The 22,131-nt window shown below is 34.1% G+C and overlaps 1 protein-coding gene across 1 annotated transcript in view; it reads left to right on the top strand.

Annotated features, from left to right (window-relative positions):
* The window catches only part of LOC125502324 (ankyrin repeat domain-containing protein 6-like), a gene marked incomplete in the record, with an annotated part of 49,602 nt that overhangs the window by 13,495 nt on the left and 13,976 nt on the right, over window positions 1-22,131 (top strand). Inside the window, 1 exon segment of the mRNA XM_048664158.1 lies at window positions 21,982-22,131. Coding sequence (XP_048520115.1) covers window positions 22,013-22,131 — 119 coding nt within the window.

Here is a 22,131-nt window from a genome sequence, read left to right as displayed (position 1 = left end):
GTTTTTTACTAAAATTATTTTAATTAGATTTTGTAATTTCGTTTTGATTCCATATTTTTTTGGAGCTCTGCAGCACTGAAGCGCTTATGCATCAGTCATGTTGTTTTTAGCTTAGGTCAAAAAGCGGCTCACGTTGATTTTTAGAAAGTGGGAGATCTTTTTAATAATAAAGCACTGACGAATATTTCACAATGGATTCGCCCACCTGCTGGTAGTAATTTACGCGGGCACTGAAAATAGTCAAAAATGTCAACAAACAATTTTTCATATTTCTTTAAATAAACGTTCACCCAGGTTATTAATTCACTCCGCCCAGATGACCCACAAAGTACGTCATCCTGTGAATTTATTTTTATGTTATGGATTTATAATGATTATTGATGATTGCCACGGATTCAGTGCAATGATTTATCTTCAATGTAAACGAAACTCTACCTGAAACTCATCAACTGAAACAGTTAAACAGACATTTTTACCTTAATGATGTATTTGCAGGGAAATATCATGATACTATACTCTACTCGATTCCCAGTTAGCGAACGTTTAAAGAAATAAATCAAAGAAGGGGAGTGATGTTCTTATTTTTAGCTTGAATGTAAGCAAAGCATTATAATGTTTTCGCAAAAACTACACATAAGCGAAATTTTGGGTCATTAACACTGTTTTTTAAAAATTGACCGCGTTGAAAATCGTCCGATGATTTTTCTGTGTCGATATGAGGTTGACTGATCGTCAGGCTGATCGATCTACTGCCAAGAAAAAATCAAATAAAGATACTGGCTCGTAATGGATTGTGCCATTTTTAACGTGGTTTCAGGCGAACCGCTTTGCTGTCACTTTTTTAAAATTAGAGTGTTCAGTTTCAAAGAAAGCGAGCTGCTCGAGGAAAAAAATGTCGTTGAGTAACGAAATTATTTTTACGCAAAACTGTAACAGAGTCGTGTTTATTTTCTGGAATTCCTTGAAGTGACTGACTAGTGATCGGAGCTTCTTGCCAAGATTTACAACAATCAGTATGTTTCCTGCACTAAAACGAAACATCTGGCAAATGGGCAGATGAGGTTTTTTTAGAATTTAATTGCTCATTGTGAAAAATCTATTTTTGCGTTTTGCGAGATGCGTCAATGTTTTGTCCAAAATTAATCGCAAACTAGTTTCAGTTTTTTATTTAAGCTTTGACGATTCAGAAGACGCTTTAATTACAATCTTAACTCTCTCAGAAAATCAATTAAATCTTCAATTATAATTAACCACTTGATGGGAAAACGACAATCTGTTTACAATATAACCATGTATTGTGGGCTTGTCTAATAATAAATGGGATTTTAAAACTAAAGTGGATTCGGAAGAGAAAGTTCCTCCTACTTTAAGATATTGTCATGAATATGTTCTAACGATGTTATTGCTTAACGGCGATGATTTGTATTTGCTTTAACTTTTCGAAATGAGATTTATTATGATCGCTTCAGACTATATTTAGGAAATATGATACTTGAAAAGCGATGACTGCTTAATTAAAGTTGGAGATGCAAAAGTGTTGAACATTTAAAGAACAGCTAGAAAAATCTCAACAAGGAACAGACACGCCATAAACTAAGTCGAATTTAAGCGATAAAATATACGAAACACGTTTGTTCAAGCTGCCTAATATTTCTCTTTATTGGCTTATTCGAGCGTGTTTCGTACATGGTTGACTTTTATTTTCTTTATTGCCACTGCACCATCATTTCTTGTTAAACCGTTTTCGAAAGTATTCTATATTTTAATTTACGTCACCATTATGTTATGTCAGCTATTTATTTAAAATTTATGTAGTTGAGTAAATAATAATTTTTAGCCCAATTTGTTTAGAGTTTAGGCCTAAAATTCCTAATAATGCTAAACGGAGCAATGCGAAGTAATGCAGGATTGAATATAAAATAACGTCAAACTAACACGGCGTACTGCTTAATTTTTCTATATCTGAAATACCAGACAGCCAACTAACCAGCACAACTTGAAACCGTTCTGCGGTATGCATGCTAAAATTATATGTGGTCAAATACCGATTATTGAAGGAAAATATCCGTATTCCATACTTTCACGGATATCGTATTTCACAATCTTCACTGTTCTTCATCGTTATTTAGAGCGAATTAATACGGCCATAGTTCTCGTATTGTTTCTTTATGGTTGTTCTTTCTTCGTCAGCAGTTACTGTTTTCTTACGCAAAATTAAAGTTTTGGGCTCCAGCGGTTGCATCTGCAAACTTATCAATCGTCAGTTTGTTTTTTTCTCTATTTATGTAGACATTAGATTGCTATTAAAGTCGGTAAGCCGGAGCTGAAGAAAACATATTCTGCGTCATTCTTTGGTTGGAAGCTGGAAGCATTCATTCATCTACGACATTGCTTGGTTTTCCTTCTATGGTTTGCTTCTATGATATTTCACATACGTTCCAAGAGCCAATAAATATCAGCATTCAATTTATGTGATAGATTTCCATTTCCACCACGTGTAATACAATAGTGGTACCAGATTCGACCACATTAGAATGATACAAATATAGTTACGTGGAGCGCAAAATATTACTTCTCGAATAGCAAACAATAGTAACAATGGAGGCGTTAAATTTTGTTGGGGATGGCGTGAAGGAATTTACACGGATTACAATAATTATTCACAATGCAACATTGTTCAAACGAAATGCAAAAAGACAACCATGTAAGCCCGTACAAGTCACACAGGATGTAAAAATGGTCTGGGTAGATTACCATAAACGATGCTTGAATATCAACGGTTTGGCCAATTAAATGGCATTATTTGCCGCATGTATGGATTGACGGAGTTTTTTGCTGATATTAAATCATTTTTGAGCAGCAAATAAACGTCTGAGGATTAGACTGCACGAATTTGTTCTGCCATGTTTAATAAGCCGCCATGAAAGTATAACTATGTTAGATCAGGTGGTCGAGATGGCCTGTTGGGATGACCTGTTGGGTTTCCGGTGCCCAATTCAGTTGATATGGTTTGGGAATGAAATGCTTGGTAACTTAGAGTTGCGTTATCAAATGCGATTCATGATATTAAAATAACGCAGTTTTTTCACCTTAAACCATCTGGTTATTAGTAGTTTTTCGTAATCGCACTAGGCCATCGTTGCGTTAATCAGTGCGTGTGACGTAGCCAAAAAAACAACCTTTCTAATTTTTCAAAGCCCTGCTTTTGCTTTGTTCTCAGTCTTCATACATTTAATCTCTCCGAAGAGGCGAGTGAAACAATCCCGGATTAACCGGCTCGAAGGACCAAACTATGTGGGAAGAACCAAGAAGTTTTTGCCGATTGGAGCTTGAATTTAAGTCATACGGACTGTGGGGATTAAATTAAAAAAAAAAAACAATTATATACAGCAAAAAGCTCCGCTTTCAACTCTCAATTTAAAGTACTTGCTCGTGTGAATATGTTTTTATACAACAGTAAATAAGTGCTAATTTGTGCTTCTTTGTACTTGAAGTGTTTCGTGAAAGCGATCGGGCATTAAACGCATACACCAGTCTGGTTTACACAAAAATTGAAAAACTGTAGTCAATATTCATTATACTTCGACATCAAACGATTCTAAATAGACGGTTACGGTGTTTTACGTAAAATATGAGGTATTTGAGACGTTATAATGGCGACCAAAACAATGGTGTATTTTTAAATTGCCGATCGAAAGTCAGTAGGTTGGTTTTTTTAGATTCAATCCAGACAAGAACAGAATCGATTGTTTTCATTGAGGATTTATGCGATTTCAATTTAGCGTCAGTGACGCATTAGGAACATCGGCCATGAGATATGCGAGACAATTTTCATTGTTTGTATAACAAAGTAATGTTTTCTTAAATAAGAACAGAACTAACTGTTCGATTAGCTTCGTTTGTTTATCGGAAACCAAATGGAGAACGAATTACAGCCAAATTATTGAGCGCTTGTCTGGATTTGATAGTGAATCGTCATAAATATTTCCAGCTAATATCTTTGACTATTTTGTTGAGCCAACTGTAGAGACGCATCGAAATCATCTTCGTAATCTACTAGAAGAACTCTTCGGTCCATATTAAAGTTGGGTTGATTTATTGGTATCCCACCCGATTGACACTATCTGAACTACATACATACATATGTATAGATGTCGTTGTATCCATCTGGGAAATGATTGATGTGAGCAAAAATTCCCCATCCTATCGAATTATCAAATAACGAAAGTACCGGCGGATACGTTCGCATAATTCCAATGTTTGACTGACTGAACAATACGCTATACGTTCTATGAATTCATAGTAGGTGCCGCTTTTTTGAACTGGTTCGTAATGATACGTTACCTTTGCTGGTAGCAACGACTCCACATTGTCTTAATGAAAAACATTTTTCCTCTGCCTAAATATGGATCAAATTTATGCAGCTTTTGTAATTTCAAATTGCATGTTGTGTCATATTAACGTTATGTAAGGCAATCCATTCGAATAGATGAGCTTCTGGCAGGTTGTCATTAAGGTGAATTCATGTATAAAAGAACATGTATAGACAGGAGACAACTAGGTTGGTTTCGAATTTGGTGCCAGAGAAAAAATCTTCCGTTTTTGAACCATTGGAGCGTATTTTATTAAATAGAATCTTCAGTATTTGCCCTATTTTTCTTCCGCCAATTTTCAGCATCTTTACAGTAATCCTGTCCTCTTCTGCACATCTAATGTTTTTAAGCTGACTGAGTGCCATTCTTATTTCAGAGTTAGTTATTTCTGGTATTTCCTCTGAGCCGATGTTAAGTACAGTTCTTTCAGCGAGTGCAGCTTGATGTATAATTTTTCTATGCCTGTGCTTATCTCCCTTTTTTTGGCTTGGACGATCATGTTTTTCTCGCTTTTTATTTTTGTAATTTCCAACTGCCAATAGAAAATTTGTTACTCTCAATCAATCTCAATGTGCTCAACCTAAACGTCCTAAACACATGAGCGTTATTCTGGTATTCTCTAACAACCTCGTAAACAAGACGCTTTGATAAGATCTTTGACCAAACCTATCTGGATCCAGATGTATGTTAAGTGAGATAAACATTGAGTAGCGGGTCGATTAATTAAGTTTATACACCGGGCAATATCAAGATATCGCCTGAACGTGACTAAGCCATTGTTTGCGACCATATTTGACAGTTCCTATCGGTAGTACCAAACGAGCAAAAGGTACGAAAATACACTAACTCAATTACATCGAAACAGGGACGGGCTGTGAACAATCAATTAAACCCGACCAAGAGGACACCAATAAAAGTTGCCTATAAGCAGGAAAATATTGAAGTCTGGTTCGATCTTCTAAAGGCCTTTGATTTCATTCACATGGCCTGTTTCGACCAGAAATGCGTTTTAACAGTCGGTTTATACATTAGTAATGTGTTTGTCTTTCATACAGCAAGTGCATTCTATTTTTCTCAATTGTGCAAAATCTGTTTTTTTGCTGCACATGAATGATATAATGAAGTTTTCTAAGTGGAAAACGGCGATCTTAATTTCAAAACATGGCTTAGATATCGGAAGTTAAACTGTTTAAAAAAAGATTTCCCATGTCAAACTGTTTGGCTTATTTCCTAAAAAACTGCGGGTTGTAAGCCAGTTTCATATAAGTTTTCGTCCCGATTTCTACTCTTATTCATTATTCAATCAATATCTTCCTATTCTTCAATCATTATTATGATTCTGCATGCATTAAAGTACGCTGATTGCAACTAGATCGTAATAATTACATATGTAGTGCAAATGTTATTAATTGCGCAAAATTGTAAATTCATGTCATACAGTCATGCCTCAATAATTAAATAGTGAATTCAGGATTTAAAATCAAATTTCGCTTAAAATAACCCAACTAGGAAATAAAGCAAATTACTGAAATTTTGTGAATAAATTTCCAATGTTATAATGCTGGTTTATTTCGCAAGCTTAGCTATTATTTATTATTATCAGCTTCGAGTTAATTAGGAATAAATTCATACATTGGCTTAAGTATTAGCAGAATGCAACTTTTTACACTATTTCTGTTCTATTTTTTAGGTATGTCGTTTACGTGGATATGTGGCCGCACTAACATTGGCATCATACCTGGGAAGAGTAAAAAGAATGTCAGAGTTCTGCACAATCTCAGGTAGGCCGCATTTTATTATTTAATAAATTGCAAGACCCAGCCTTTCCCCATGTGAAAAACGTGATAGCATTAAGAAATGCACAAACAAATCAAAACATCAGCCATTCACTGAAAATTGTAACTTTAACGGTCTCAGCTTACGTGAGCTTCCAAATTTCATTTGTGTATGTTGAACCTTTAGATTATTAAGGTGAAATTGCATCTACATGAGAGCAAAAACCAATTGGACACGTAAACTTCTTCGAGTTTCTTTATAGTTTATCATTCAATTTAAGAACAATTTTTTGATGTTTTCAATTGCAACCAGTACTCATTAGACTTGTTCCATTCGTCGTAATTGCAGCGGCATCGGGAAATCTAAGCCAGTACATAAATATTCTTTGTGATAGATGGCCGGTTAATGCTAAGGCATTTCTCAGAACATGCCAAAGAAAAATGCGATGAAGCATTTAAAAAGGGGCACCGATCCCATTTATATTCTTGGCACATTCTTCATACCGCATATTTTAATTTCCAGTAATATGTTTCGCTATTTCTATAGGCTGAATCATCGTTCAAATGTGTTCAAATTGGCCAAGGGGAATTTATTTAGATGGGCGCATCTATAGAAAATGTATTGCGATTTTCTCTATTGTGTTTTTTTGAGTGGTTGCGCAATATTCTCGTTAAGGTCACTAGTTTCTTCATTTGCCTGCATTTGCTTTATTTCTTGTCATTTTGCTCACTTTCATTCATCTCTAGCAATTTTTGCATCTTTTCCTAGTGATTGTATTCAGCTGTTTGCGTTTTGTTTTTTCCTTTTTCGCTTTGTCTCACCGATTTCCCCTGTTATGCATTCGTGCCTTCAGTAAGTTTTATTTTGCAAATACGAAGTCCTTTTCTTGAGTCCCTTTTCTTTTCGTTTCACCACAGCAAATGGCGATTATTAACTGAAATGTTCTGCGTGAATGCAGCAGATTTTTCGTTTTGACTGGTGCAATTAAAACAATGAGCCAGGTGAGGGAAAGGAGCGTGCAGCGGTCTAGAACTGCTTTGCAGAGATGAGATACATCGACGAAATTGCTTCACTTTTTACCATTTTGTAACACGGTTTCCTGATTTTTTTGGTGCTAAGTGGGCTTTTCAGTTAGTGTTTCTGACCTGTGATTTCTTCATTTGGATCTCTAAAAGCCGAATTAAATTACAAATCAGTTTCACTGTCAATTAAAAAGATTATTACTAGCTGAGTGTGGCACGGCAGGTAGAAAACAGATGGTTTAATATTTATAAAACAAATTAATTGCCAACTGATGTATAAATCAAGCACAGCACTTTTCTACACGTGGATGTGTAACATTTTACACACGCATATCTAAAACCCTTCCAAATCGATGCATGTGGATATATTTTCGGAAATATTTAGCTATAATTAGTGGAGCAATTGTGGATTTCCTCGGAAACGTTTGTTTAATTGCGAAATATTTTAACTGTAAAGAATCATTTCCAACCAATCGAGATCCATTTTTAATCGCTTCAAGTTCGTTTGAAACCGGAATGTGCTGAATTGGCTCTTAATATGGTAAATTTTGTGCAAATGCCAATGAAACCGTCAAGTGAAAAGCTTCGTTGAAATTCTTTCCAGAGGAATTTCAGCATTAAATCAGTCTTGTTTTAACCAGATGTAATCAAGTATCACCTATCACTCCGAGCTGCGTTTTTACCATCACAAGAGGCTTGCCCAGTGACTTGGACTTCACTGTGATTACCATGTAATTATTGTTTGGTTCTCTAGGCAATTAGATAAAATACTTTATGTAAAAGCATTATTAACTCGTCCTATAATATAAGCATCATCATTCTACAAATACGGTTATGCTAATTAATGTGACCACGAACAAAAGCCGTAGAATATATTAAGTAACAGTAACAGATACAAAGAGGATTCCATTAAAATAAAAGGAAAAAAAATGAAACAAGGCAGCATGCAGTATAAGCATTTAGTATATCCGCATACAGCGACAATCCATCTACATACTCCTTCAGTCATTTGCCCTCGCATTTAACTTCTTGTCGACAATAGTTAAGAGGATATTCCTCAGCAAAGTATGTTTAAATACATTTTAAGACTTTTTAAATACATTTTTCCGATGCCCAGACTGAATGTAAATTTTGTTATGTCATATTTCATATACTATCAAGTGGATGAATGCCCGGAAATTGCTTTAATGAAGTCAACTTCAGCTTCATTATTCTCTTAGATAAATTAAATTATTCAACTAATTTACACATAACGATGTTTGACTCTATAACTCTTGGCTTAAAGATTCGCTTGGTTTAGCCTCTTAAAGTCTTAAATGTGAACATAATTCCTCAACTGATATCTCCGTAAATCAAGTCGGATTTAAAGAAAAATAATGTTTATTTCTTGTGTGTCAGTCCCACATGCCTTGTCAGCTGAACGATCAGCATACATTATTGGTGCTCAAAGCGTTCAGGTCGGAGCCCGCACTTCCTTTTCTCAAAATTACGACCAACCGGTCAAAAATCGAAGCAATTTAATGGAGCATTTGCTTTTCGTCTGCTTGAAAGTTTCTTAATTGAACGTGCAGTTAAAGAAGTTTTGTCAGGAATTTTCTAAATTGAAGTAATGGTTTTTGTGTTACACAAGACCGGAGAAGAAGACGTTTAAAATTCAACTGAAAGCCACACGCAGAATTAACTTGTACTAGCTGGGTTTTTCAGAAAACACCTTTATGGCATCGATAAAGTCCAGCTAGGGAAATCTAATGGTAGCTCCTTATATAGCAAAACATCCGACTATGTAATCACTATATGCAGGCCTCTATCATTAGACACGGATTTAATAATATTCTCGGATGTTTCAGCAAACGACAATTTCGATCGGTGCTTCAAAAATGCTTTCTTAGATTCCACGTGCTGTCCAATGCTTGGCAAGATCTGCCCATTATTTCTGTACATTTAACTTTTTGTTCAATTTCTCAGTTGTCCCTCAGGCTTTATTTGCGTGATTGGTAATTATAAGGCTCAAGGCAGGAAACAACATCATCTGAATTAATAACGGTTTAACGTTATGTGTATTTATTGAAACAAAATAAATTTGGTACAAAAACTGTAAAAGTTCCACAAGGTATTTTAAATTAGTTAATCTAACGTCAACTTCTGTTAAGAAAATTTTCGTTTGAATAAGATACTATCAATTACTAAGCTTTTAACTAGAACACGACATGATAATTAGGCACAGAACTGAAGCTAATTCAACTGATAAATATCGTACTTTTGCAACATCATGCTACCTTTCAACGCATCGTAGTAAATGGTATTTCTTACGTGAAATAACTTTGACTTGAAAAGTTTGCTTATCTTTTCAATTTTTCCGTGTTTGAATTGGATTAAGCATGAAAACGTTTTTATGTTGCAACTTTAAATGCACTCATTCCGGCAAAAGGAAGCAAGTTTTCTGCTCAAGACATCGTCTATTATGACACCCATTTCTTTATGAGTGGATCTCATTCGTCTTCCTGTGAACAATGAACCAACGGCCTCTACTTTGTAATGGGTGAAAATAAATATTTCAAATGCTCAATTGATGTTCTTCTGTTACATTTTATTTTATTTTTTTTCGTAATGTAACATGATTATCTGGTTCGGTTTGGCTCTAAAATAGATTATCCAAAGCAAAGTGCTCAACAAAGCAAAGGTTCCACATCTAAATTTGAACTAATTTCGGAACTGGATAACTTTTGATTGTTGCAAGCGATTTGACTGCTGTTTGAATCTTTCGCTAGACCAGTTTGTTGTTTGTCAGTGTGGGGTTTTGCAGAAATGTTGCACCTCTGGTAAAGTTTTTACAGGGTGGAGAATAAAACAATTCAATTTTTCTGAAAGTTTGTCATTCTCCCAATTTAATAAAATATATTTTTCGTCAATTTCAACACCAAAGGCACACGGGATATCAACTTCAACTTTTCGATCTTGGTCTGATGCTGCTCGAACGATTTTGAACATCCACTGCTCATGTTGAAGGTGAAACTTTATAAAGACCAACTTACTTGATTAGATTAAGGTTCATTTTCAAACAATCCTCCTACATTTTTGTGCTAACTCGACTATGAAGTTTTAATTTCGACGTGAGCCCTAGATTTTGAAACTCGGTCCAGAAACGAAAATAAAACACCAAAAAGAACATTTTTTGAGACCACCCAGTAAATAAAAGGAACAGGCGAAAACTGTTTTCGAGATATGAGCATCTTTATGGGTTTGGAGTTAAAAAAAAGTCCCAGTTGAATAAAAAGAATGTTTTTGTTCAACTGGGAGAAATGAAACTTTCAGAAATTCGGCAGTGTTTTTTAACCATGTAGAAACTTTGTCTGAAGCAGTTAATTTTTGCGAAAACACCAATAGAGAAAAAACAGGAACAAAATCGCTTCCAGCAAACAGAAGTCATCCAGTTTCTAAAGCAGGGCAAATTTAGTCCAGTAACTTTAATTTTGTGAAGCAGCTTATTTTGAAATATTAATTATAATAAAGTAATAAATACAATTTATATATTGAAATAGGGGATCGTATAAAAAAGTGAACAATTTCGAAAGGAACAAGTCTACAGAAAAATTGAATTTTGAAATTTAAAAAAAATATTTTCCAATACTTACACGTTTGATGGACTTCTAGGCCGAGTTTTTATGAAGCTTTTTCTTCTACACGTTTATGTACAATCTGTTTCTTTTTCAATTAATTTCAATATTTGCTGCATCGTGACTGTGGCTGCAAATTTCCGTTTGTTATCTCATTTTCTTTGTTGTGTTGAGTCTAATCCGGGAAATGAACTTAAGAACTAAAACCGCTGATAATTCATGAGGAACAATAAGCAACAACTTCGAACATATCTATAATGATATTTGAGTTTTTCCATTTCGCTATACATAAATCAAATTGATTTCATCTGGCGTATTGTTATGAAATATTATAAGCGTTGAAGGGTCCGAATCTGGGAATGCAGACTGTAGCCAACTGAGTGAGGAAAAGTATAGTTTTGCGATTTGCACGATCTAAACGGCTTTATTAAAGCGTACAAATCGTATTAAAAGGTCAATGCAGACTGCAGCCAACGATCAAGGCATTAACCTTCATGGAAAATGTCTGTTTATCGAGGATAGAACGTATTGTTGCAAACTTAAATGATGATGATGATGATAGTGACGAAGGAGATGGTTGCTTTTGTATTAGATACTTCAGGTTCAGGCAACGTCTTTTGTATAACGTGATTATTTCCTTTTTAAAGCTATTGACAAAGACTAGCCTATTTCCATTGGAATGCTTTTGGATTTTCTACCAGCGACTGCAAATATATATAAACCAGAAACTATAATTGTTTTTCTCGAGTAATTTTTTAATTTATAATCAATTTGCACGGTCCAATCAAGCAGCAATAACAATCAAATAACTAACGGATAGAACGGATAGTCTGAGAATCGATAAAATAAAAGTGACAAATGGAGGATTTAGCGCGAAAAAAAACTAGACACCGTGCATTCAACGCCTTATCTGATTAAAAATCAATTAATTACCGGCTTCTTTCCCACATTCAATTCATTTATGTTAGTAGTTTATGGGGTTTTAATTGATATTTTGAGATTTCCAGTAGACATCGCTGGTTTACGGTCATTTTTGCACCAGATTGTTTTACTGGGAACTAGTACAATGCGTGCCATTTGGGTCATTCTAGTTCGAGAAATTTAGCTTTTGATACACTTTTCATTCATTTCCTTTCAAAAAGCACCAACTGAAAATAAGTAAATTCTAAGCATTGAAAAAAATGGATAATTTTTGAAAGAGCAACAAAACAGCACTATGGCAAAGTTAATAAACATTCCATAATAATTATTTCTCAGAGAGTTGTGTACACCGAGTTTACACCTCGTTTTCCAAATATTTTAATTCGCGATGGTCTGTAATTAAACTAATTAATTTATATAATTTATAGGCAGAGGCTTGTTTGCTTTCGTTTTGACATGAAACGATTTTTTTCAATGTTGATTAATAATCTGTGTGAGCGTTGCTAATTGGCCGCGATTCAATGATTGGAATTGTATGAATTTTGTATGAAAATGTGTATTTTCTAATCAAATTGTGTTTATAGAATGGCATCGTTTAAAATCGGTTATTAATTGATTGATCTTTTTTGAAATAGCTAGTGTGAACCGACAATTTTATCTTCAAATGTGTTTCAATATATTTAGTTTATTTTAAAATTGATTTAACAATTATTACTTGTACTCAGTTCTGCTTTTCGAATGGGATATTTTGGCTTTTGATGCCAGTTTCAAGGAATGGTAAAACTGAATTTTGATTTATTTTCACAAAACAAATCGGAAATAATTGGAATATCTGGTTAACTAATCACATTTTTATGAGAGCAATAAATTTTAAGGAAATAAGCATTTATTTTAAAAATAAATATCTGGAGATCGTCGCCGGATAAAAAATGTGGAAATTCATCAACTGCCAAATTTCGGGTGTTTAAATATAGTAATATAAAAATAATAAAATTTGTCCAAAGCTGATAACAATAAAATATCTCTAAAAAAGCATAAAATAAACTAAAAAAACCGGGCGTACTGTGTTTATGTGTCATAATTTTATTGGGTTTTACGCTTCTTTATGTTTATTATTTTTGACTGTTTACCAAAAATAAAAAAAATATTTTGTCGCAGTTTTAGAATAGTTTCATGGCACTTTTATGTTTTGAGATGACTTGATTACCAGACCAGATCTTCATTAAAATTGGGCAATTTTTTAAATAGATTTTGGCTAGCAGGAACTTGCCAAGTTTATCTTATCTCTATGTTATAATGGTGGGAGACGCGATGTTTTCATTTCAATTAAGCGGCTTCGTCTTGACTTGCTCGACGAGTTGCTATAAAACGTTAACATGCGAAAAAGTCGCTTTCAATATCTAAATTAATTTTTAATGATAGTTTTAGAGATAATGAATTTCATCAGGTTTTCTCCACCTTTTGTGTCTTCTTAGCAGACTTTGTTACTTAGCCTGGATAAGTGTCAATAATTGGTTGTTTTAAATTTAAAATACGCAACTGATTTATGGTTTGTGCAATTATTACGCCTCTTCAGGTTCACAATTTTACATGAAGAATTACGGCGCGGTCATTATAAGACTATAACGAGATTTAAAAATCGCGATGACATAATCGGTTTCATTAGCATCTGGTAATTCTGTCATAACAATTTTGCATATCGAAACGATCCAAAAGCAATTTTTCGGCCCATTGGCCGATAAAATTTTCGCAGGGCTCGGCTTAATCGCCTAATGTAGGCAGAAATTGCAATAAAACAAAATAGATCTGCGAAGATAATTTCGTTATTGCCGTGCTTTGGCCTCTGTTACACGCTAAACGGCCAGTTTGTTTTACGTTCCGTTTAGCGTTTGTAAATTATAAGAAATTTGTCTTGGAAAATGTAACTGTAACAGTGCTGGTATCTACTAATCAAAAGTAAGTAAATTGTCTGGTGGATGTTTCAGGGAATCAAAAAATTGAATATTGAAGAAATTGCGAAAAACATTTCCTGGTTGTTCAGCTTAAGCTCCAATTTTCGTTATCTGCTTGAGGAAAATGCTCTTTCTACTTCTCAACTGTGCTCAATGGAATATATTTTTTTATTTATTGATAAGGTTTGGTGGTGGGACATGTTGATACTGAAAAACGCGGTAATATGGAAATAAAGGGTGATTCAAAAGTGGAGCTATTATTTTGAAAGGTTATTCAGGGACAATTTTTGTGCAGTCGTCGAATAATTTAAAAGTTGAGCTTGAGTTCTACCTTATTGTTAACCGTTATTTTTAAGTTTTTTTGTAGCGTCAACTTTTAATGCTCTTGAGCATTTCAATAACAACAAAAAAATGTCTGTTTTGTAATAGTTGTGCTGCTTAGATCTACAGAAATCAAAAATGTATCAGCTCGAATCCACTTAAATTGAATATTCAGGAAGGTTCTCAAACCTCATCTGCCGCTTCACTTTGGATATCCTAAATTATTCGCGATTGCTAAAAAACATAAATATTTAACGTTAAACGCGATTTCAATCTCGTTACGAGTGAGAGAATGTGTCAGAGATCTTGTACAACGATCAAAAGAATTACAGCGTCACAAGTGTTACGGGTAATCCAGAAAGTACGCATGCAACCTTGGAAAATCAGCAATTAAGCTAAACTGTACTTAGCTAGCGTTTACTTTTGCTGGCACAAAATAAACATGTCAATAGTACAGGTTTAACATTTTTGTATACAGTAATACGGCAATGTTTCTATGATAGTTGTCGGTCAACAAATTCGAGTTTAGTGCTGAACCGGCTAGCAGGAAAATTTACAACTTCCACATTTGTTTGATTTCTGAACGAAACGTTTGTTTACGTTTTATGGCTTCTAAATTTATCCGCATCTGTTATCGTATAATTACGAAAAAATTAATACTTGGATGATTTTTTCATCCAATTGTAAACGTCCTAAATGAACTATTTCGTTGCATGTTGGGGCCCCGAATATTGCGGATAAACTGAAAGTCAAAAAAAATTACAAATACGTAAGAGCCCAAATGAGTCAAATCTAAAACATTATAAATCTATCCAATGAAATCAGTGGGAACTTTCAAAGTGCAACTTTGAAAAAGTGAAAAGGAAATAAATCACGTCCATTACAGCGACATTTGTATATTTTACCGACATGTTTTTTACTTTAATTGCTTCCAAGGAACGCCAGTTATTTTTAGTAATTCGCAATAGGCGCATGTACGAAATATAATAAAAGTACTTTATGTCATACAACTGCTACGCGACATTACCGTTTGCTCTAATTAGCTTTTGGTAGCTGAACTCGACTCAGATTTGATTCAGTGCTTTAGAATGTGCTGGGAAAGTTAATGGAAAATCAAGGGCTTAAATTAATTACTTAAAAAATTAGCAATTAATTTAACTTTAACTGAAGTTATAAAATAGAACGTTGTTGTTCCAAAACTTTTGCAAGCTTTGAATTTCTTTTAATTCTCTTTTTAATTCTATCATCTGCTTTGACTATTTAATGGCTAACAATCTCAAAGCCACCTGAAAAAATTTCCCAAACAAAATAATTTAAGCACACATCAATTATAAAGTTGATGTGTTCTGTTCAACTAAGTGCGGTTTCAAGTTCTTCATTGCTTCAAAGTTAGCGCTGATGGCATGATTTATGTCCCAACACGAAACCCATGGCGGGGTCGATTTGTAGAAAATTAATAACACCAATAAATCGAAAGCAGAAAACGCTAAATATTTAAACGAAAGAAATGAACAACCTTTCAAGCGGTTGTTAGTTTTGGCAGTTGGATCTCATTGGCAGTCAGCGCAGAATGACAATAAACAAATGGATCCAGTTTAAAAGAATGTTAATATAGCCGAATCTAACTGTGTTTTTGTTGGCCAAAGTGTTAATTATTATGCGGCGATGCTTGGTTGAGATAAGTGTTTCAAAAATAGGTTTGGGTGGTTGGTATATTGTTTTATTACCGAAAAACTTTTTCCCAGAAAAAAACCTAATGTGTTACACTGGTTTTTGAGTCATTTTAAAACGCTCTGATTTGCAAAACACAACAATTTGGTTTAGGATCCCAAGGACCATGAAATAAAGAAAAATATCTGCAATAATTTTCAAGTTACACAGACTTATGGAGTTGAATATCGAACGCTGAACAACCGAGTGGAAAAACGCTATCGAAATGTGGCTGTAAAGACAAATCCTGAGAACCTCCGTGGGTGGACGACGTTACAAATAGGCCACAGTACTATGTAGAATGAAGAAAGATACGAATCTCCTAAGCACGTTTAAAAAAAGGAAAACTTAAGGTCAGAACCAGCGAAATAATGTGCGCTTTGGTCCCAAGCAACGTGTCCGATACGATAATGTAATTCGAACAAGGAGGAGGATGTCAAAAGTGGAAAAAGTCGATGAACTCAGCAAAAATAAACAACTTGAAATTGGACTGAAACAATTGGGCAAAATGGGAGAAACAACTTAGCTTTGAACTGGAACAGCTTCAAAAACGAATAGTTTTCTCAAAGGGAAAAAAGCTAGAAAGGAAATTGGGTTGGGCAATTTGAATAACGGTTTCCTCACAACGAACCTCCAAAGCCATTATGAAAACCCAATTAAAAAAATAAAGAATCCAAACCGGCTTAAGTCATTATCTCTATTCAGAAAAAGCGGGTTACGGCTAGTTTGTCCTTTTTATTCTTTGTGTCGTGTTTAATGGGCTCTCGTTGGACGATCGCGTTGCCTTCTATGCGAAATTGCCCATCAAATTACATCTGCTTAAGGAAAAATAAAGAGCAATTAAGAGCGGCCGACCATTGCAATTGTTAAATGGAAAATATTTAGGTAACATAAATATGCAGATGTATTTGACACCAGATGCGTCGAGTAGGTAATCGACATTATTAAACTTAGAATTGTGAATAAAGTCGGTGCTCGCTGCTGTACATATTTGTGCAGGTTAAATATAATTTATGTTCACCTTCAGTTCCAGATCGTACTTTGATACTTTGGATCAATTGAGAATTCCATATTGACTTCTTCCTTCAATTGAAGGAGCAGATGTAGGAAGTGGATGCTTCGTTTCTTTGCTTTCGATCACATTTAGTTTGTTAGTTTTTTCTATTGTTTAAGTTGATTTTCAAACCATGTTAGCACCACTTTAACATTATTATGTTTGTGTCCTCGATGAATTAGTCAAGCGATCGGTATTTTCAGGTCTAATTCAATGAATAAATAAATATATGTAGATACCGCCTACCACACCCAAATTCGACAGGAGATATTGGTAGCCATCGGTTGGATATTAATCAAAATTTGTCCGGCCAAGAGACGACAGTTTTAAAGCGAAGTAATGTATCCGACGACAGCAATCTTTAGAAGTTTTAAATAAGATATTTTAAAAGTATTTTTTTTCGTTTTTCGGTCATTAACAGCCAAAATAACTGATTATTTTCAGTTTAACACGCAGTTTAAAATAATAGTTTTGAAATGTCAGAAGTGAAAATACAAATAGTTGCTGCAAACGGATTTTAAAAAGCGGTAAATTTTGCACGTTGCAAATGGGGAATTCAACCCTTGAGTTCCACGAGTGTTGTTTTCAACCTAAACTCATCAGAGGAGAGCTTATAGGTTCGAAACCGGTCCTGAGGGTGCCTAAGACTATTCTATTTCACGATATGTACCTACATACTTCTATCGGTAAAATTCCCGGCCCTATTAGTGCAGAAGGTTTATTTTTTTCTTCAAATATTAACTTTGTTGTTGAAGTGTAAATCTTCTGCAATGGTGCGAATTTCATTAATATAAAACAGTAAATTTTGAAACATTTTTCGGTTTAATCTTTTTTTATAAAGCAGACATTTATGAACGTATCTTAAAGGCAAGCTCCTTTTTTTATATTATCATCAAAACTGTTTGTGTAGGAAATTAGCCATTAAAAATTGGAAAATGAAGCGGTGTAATTCTAACGCCACAAATAAAAAACTGTAGTTACAAAACTGTGAAACTTCTGCAAGGCTGATTTATCCTTTCAGTCATTTTTTGAATTGATATTGTTAGTTTTTGTTCTCTAGATTGATCTTCAAAAGTAAGAATTCAGTGGAGCCAACAGGTTTTAAACTATCTTTGATTCCTCATTGCAACATATGGATTAGAAAATCCGGTTCTTAATCTACTCGATTTTAAATTGATGTGCGTTAGAAAATGTTGAGTTCAGTTGTAAGCATCTGATAATATTTAATAAAGGACAATTTTTGCTGTTTTTTATACGACTTCTTGTCCGTTTTGCTTCATTTATTTGTTTCACGCATTAATTCAGAGAAGAATTCAGAAAAGCAAAATACCTTAATAGTTTTCGGGTTTCCGTAAGTTATAAATAAGAAATAGTTAAATAACTTTTATTAGCTCTTAAATTAGCCAGATAATATTGAAAAGCAAATATGTATATCAGAAATCTTTTATATTCGTTGATTTTAAAACAGCTTAGACTGGAAATAGTCTTTCAGGTAATACAATGCAACATCTATTTAAAACTAAGGTTCCAAGTCATTTACCATTAGTTAATCAGCAAATGCATTTTCATGGTCAGTCAGATCGTTTGCCAATTGTATTATCTAGAACACTATTATTAAAACACCAAGTACGTTTTCAAAAATAAGTAAAATCGGCGCATATATGCTGAATATGACGTCCTCAGCCAGGACTTTTTTAATCATTTTTTTAAATTTGTGAATGGGTTGCTTGATTTTTGTGTTCACCTTTTTTATAATTCAACTCATACTATTTGCACAAACACGCATCCACTTACAACTGATTTATTTACATACCACGAAATACATAATAGCGGCAAACATGTTCATTGTTCCTCATACAAGTACATTGTTGTGAAGCTGTGGCCAATTTTACAAAAAAATCCATTTATTTTGGTTCGGATTATGCGGCCGCAGTAGCAGTGCCAATGATTTTATGAGGGGATAATTTAATGGGTTTTGGCCCCATACGCAGTACGGCAATATGAATAAATCGGTTAATTCTATTCGGGTTATTATGCAACTTTCTGTGGTTTAGGTAAAATCATCAGATAATTGTGGACAATTATTGAAATTACTGGATTTTAACCGACAATATCTGCCCCATTGTGGGACATGGGATACGTTTTTTTGTTGGGAAACTACTTTTTTGTTTGAAAAACGTGCTTTAGAATTTTTATTTTTGATCGAAAATTTTATGTCTGGGTTTTTTCGGAAAACTTCCAGTTGTAGAAAATGTATCGAAAAGGGAAATCTGACGAATCCACAAAATAAGAAGCTCCGCTGCTTTGAACAGAAATAATCCACTATTTTGGACCATTTTTTAAAACTTCCGGTTTGTAACGGACGTTTCCTGCTTTATTCTGGACTTGTACTACATATTCGGGTGCTTCTTGTGTCCAAAACAATATCATAGAGGTCGAAAAACGCGAATATAAAATTTCAATTTTTGGCCGAAAATTTCGAAATGCTTCAAATTTTACGTTATATTCATCGCAAGAAAACGGACAATCCGACTAGGCAATAAAATAAAACACTCTGCAATTCTTGACCAAAAGGTCGGAAATATTTTTTTTAGGAAAAATACTCGCATATAAAACATAGGAGATTTTTAAAAGAGATAAAAGACTTATCCGAAAAACAAAAATATATTACAAATTCTACAGCATCGCCAACACAAGAAAAACCAAAATCCATCCTATTTCTATGTAAATTACGAATGTATGTATATGTAAAATAATGTTAATAAATTAACTAACATTGCAATTCTAAATTGAAAGTTGTCTTCTTTGATTTATCTTCTTATTTTCGCAGTATAATTCAAACGTTTTCACTTTGATCAGCTAATCGAAAACAGGAACTAAGTTATCCAATTACGGAAAGACGATAAGCAGACAATCCCCTAATTATTATTGCGTTATCCAAGCAAATAGCAGTTATATTTATACATAAACAGACAATCAATTAAGAAAATGTTAGACAGTAAAAAGAGCAAACCAGCAGAAATTTTGGATCCCAGCCAATATTGGAAAAGAATTAAGAGTTTCGGTGTCAAACGGTTATGATTTTGGCTTATGGAAATATTAATCGGCGACAATCAGATCTACGTTTTAAAACATGCTGTTTACTGGGGACTTTAGTTGCACCTCTATGCTTTTGTGCATTTTAATGTATATTTATAACGATTACACTGCAGCAGCTTTCTATATTTATTCAGGTTTAAACAGAAGTTTAATAATGTTGCCATTGTCACATTTAGAAAACAGTTATATTTCAACAAGTCGTTTCGATTTTTTTTTTAATTCTGCTGGACGTTTTACTACTCAAGTTATTGTCGTATTGTCGAACGGTTAATAATCAAACGTGCGCTAGCATCAAATGAGTGCTAAGCTTTGATTTTATGCCCAGAAGGTTAGTAAAACTACAAGAAACCCTCATAAATTTGAAAAAAAAATCACCGCTTAACTTGTTTATGGGTTTAGTGTACTAAACAAATGTGTTCTCTATTTCTTTTATACTCTGAAGTTGCGTTAATCTTATTTATTTGGATCTTCATTTTGTAGGAATTACTACCCTGGTGTTTTTTTTCTTTATCAAATATATTTTTGTACATGTTTCAAAACAAAAACAGGATAAAATTTGCTAGGAATCAATGAGACATTTTTGCATTATTTTGACTGAAATCTGATTATTTTCCTCTTTCATAACATGAACCGGATTCCGGTTATTCAAATCAACGTAATCTAATATAAATATACTAGATTAAGTGGTCAAGTTATCTCAAATATGTCCACTATGATGAATAGTTCTATTAAATATGCAGTTTTGAATACACAATTTCACTTTGCACTTTGGCGAGTGTATAAATTCAACTTTGAAGTTTTATAAACAGATCATATTTTGACACTGAGATTCACTTTTCGCTAAGCATATTTGAAAAGGTTTCTTCGTTTTAAATTGCGAAATTATATAATTCAATACACGTCAAATGAAAACTGAAATTTTCGGAAATACAAGGTGTTTAAAGTCGCAAATTGAACCCGTTTTTGGCCATTATTCTGAAAAATATCTGGGTCAGCAAATTGAAATTTTGTCGTTTTTAGATAATTTTTTTTGTTTTGTTTTCATATCGCTGCTCATATCATATTATAGAAGGCGCTATTTGCGATCAATCCTGTCGACATTTAAAGTAAAACTTTCATCCTGTACGTGTAACACCACATTCGGTTCAAAATCTAAAATTTCCAATAATTTTAATTAAAAAAAATTGAGCAATAATTTCTACATAAATTAAGTATTCTTGTTTCATATTGATATTTTGGCTCGTTTTTGAGATAATTCCCCAGGCGAACCAATGGAGTCTGAAAATTCGATCCTTGATTTGCGACAAACTTGAGAAATCCAGAGGTTTGAAGTCCGGATTTCTGGAAAATGTGATGGAGCTCCATCTTGCATGCGCTTTTATCCTTAAATGAAGTGGAATATCTTAAAGAAATTCGGCCAAATTGCCAAAAGTTTTTACAGCGTGGGGATTTTCAGAGTTGCACAGATAAATATTTTGCTAGTTAGTTAAAACTACACGATGCCGCATCGGTAACCAAAATTTTCTCAAAAAAGTTCCATCGATGGTTGTTTCTGTAGAAAATGGGCAAAACGTAAATGAGCAGGACGATCTTGCGGCATCAAATTATGTACAGGAGTAAATCTTACTCGTCACAAAATTTCAAATTTCTAACCCTTTTTTTTAAAACGATGGCAGTTACCGGATTGGCCATTCTTAATGAATACGTTTTTTTATATTTATATTTCGCATTTTATTCCTCAATGCTTTACATTTACAAATAATAGTGGTTTTCAAAAGTGAGAATGAATTTGCCTCACGCTACTCTGACTAAGAATCGAACGGTTTATTGGTGATTTTTTTGCAAATTTAGGCGGATAGACTATTCTTTCTGTACAAACTTTCAACCTTGCCTTGGAGACAAAAATCTTTAAAACAAGCAATTCTGAAGGCCATCTTTTGAATTCCCTTGGCCCATTAATTACTTTATTCACTTTTCATACCAAAAAAGCACAAAAGTACATGAAATTATACAAATTGAATGTTCGGCTAAGCATTGAAGATACTGAAGAAAAACGCACCTTAAATAGTAAATCCAAATAATCCGACTAGTGACCATCGTTGACGAAAAACCGCTAATAGACTTGCTTGTTGCTTTCAGATAGAATGTCGAATGGCCCCTCTAAGGCACCATGAGCTCCCCAGTTGGGGAGCCGGGGGCGGCAGCCCGAGCCGCTGCCGCATCAGGCGACTGCGCCACTTTGGGTCGACTGTTACCAGCGCGGGGACCTGCGCGATTCACACGAGATGC

The sequence above is a fragment of the Dendroctonus ponderosae genome, unplaced genomic scaffold (genome assembly GCF_020466585.1).
Source record: "Dendroctonus ponderosae isolate FM_Combo_2020 unplaced genomic scaffold, Dpon_F_20191213v2 Dpon_F_20191213_2, whole genome shotgun sequence".
In the NCBI taxonomy this organism is placed as follows: Eukaryota; Metazoa; Arthropoda; class Insecta; order Coleoptera; family Curculionidae; genus Dendroctonus; species Dendroctonus ponderosae.
Note: the sequence above shows the minus strand (reverse complement) of the source record. Positions and strands in the feature narration are given on the sequence as shown.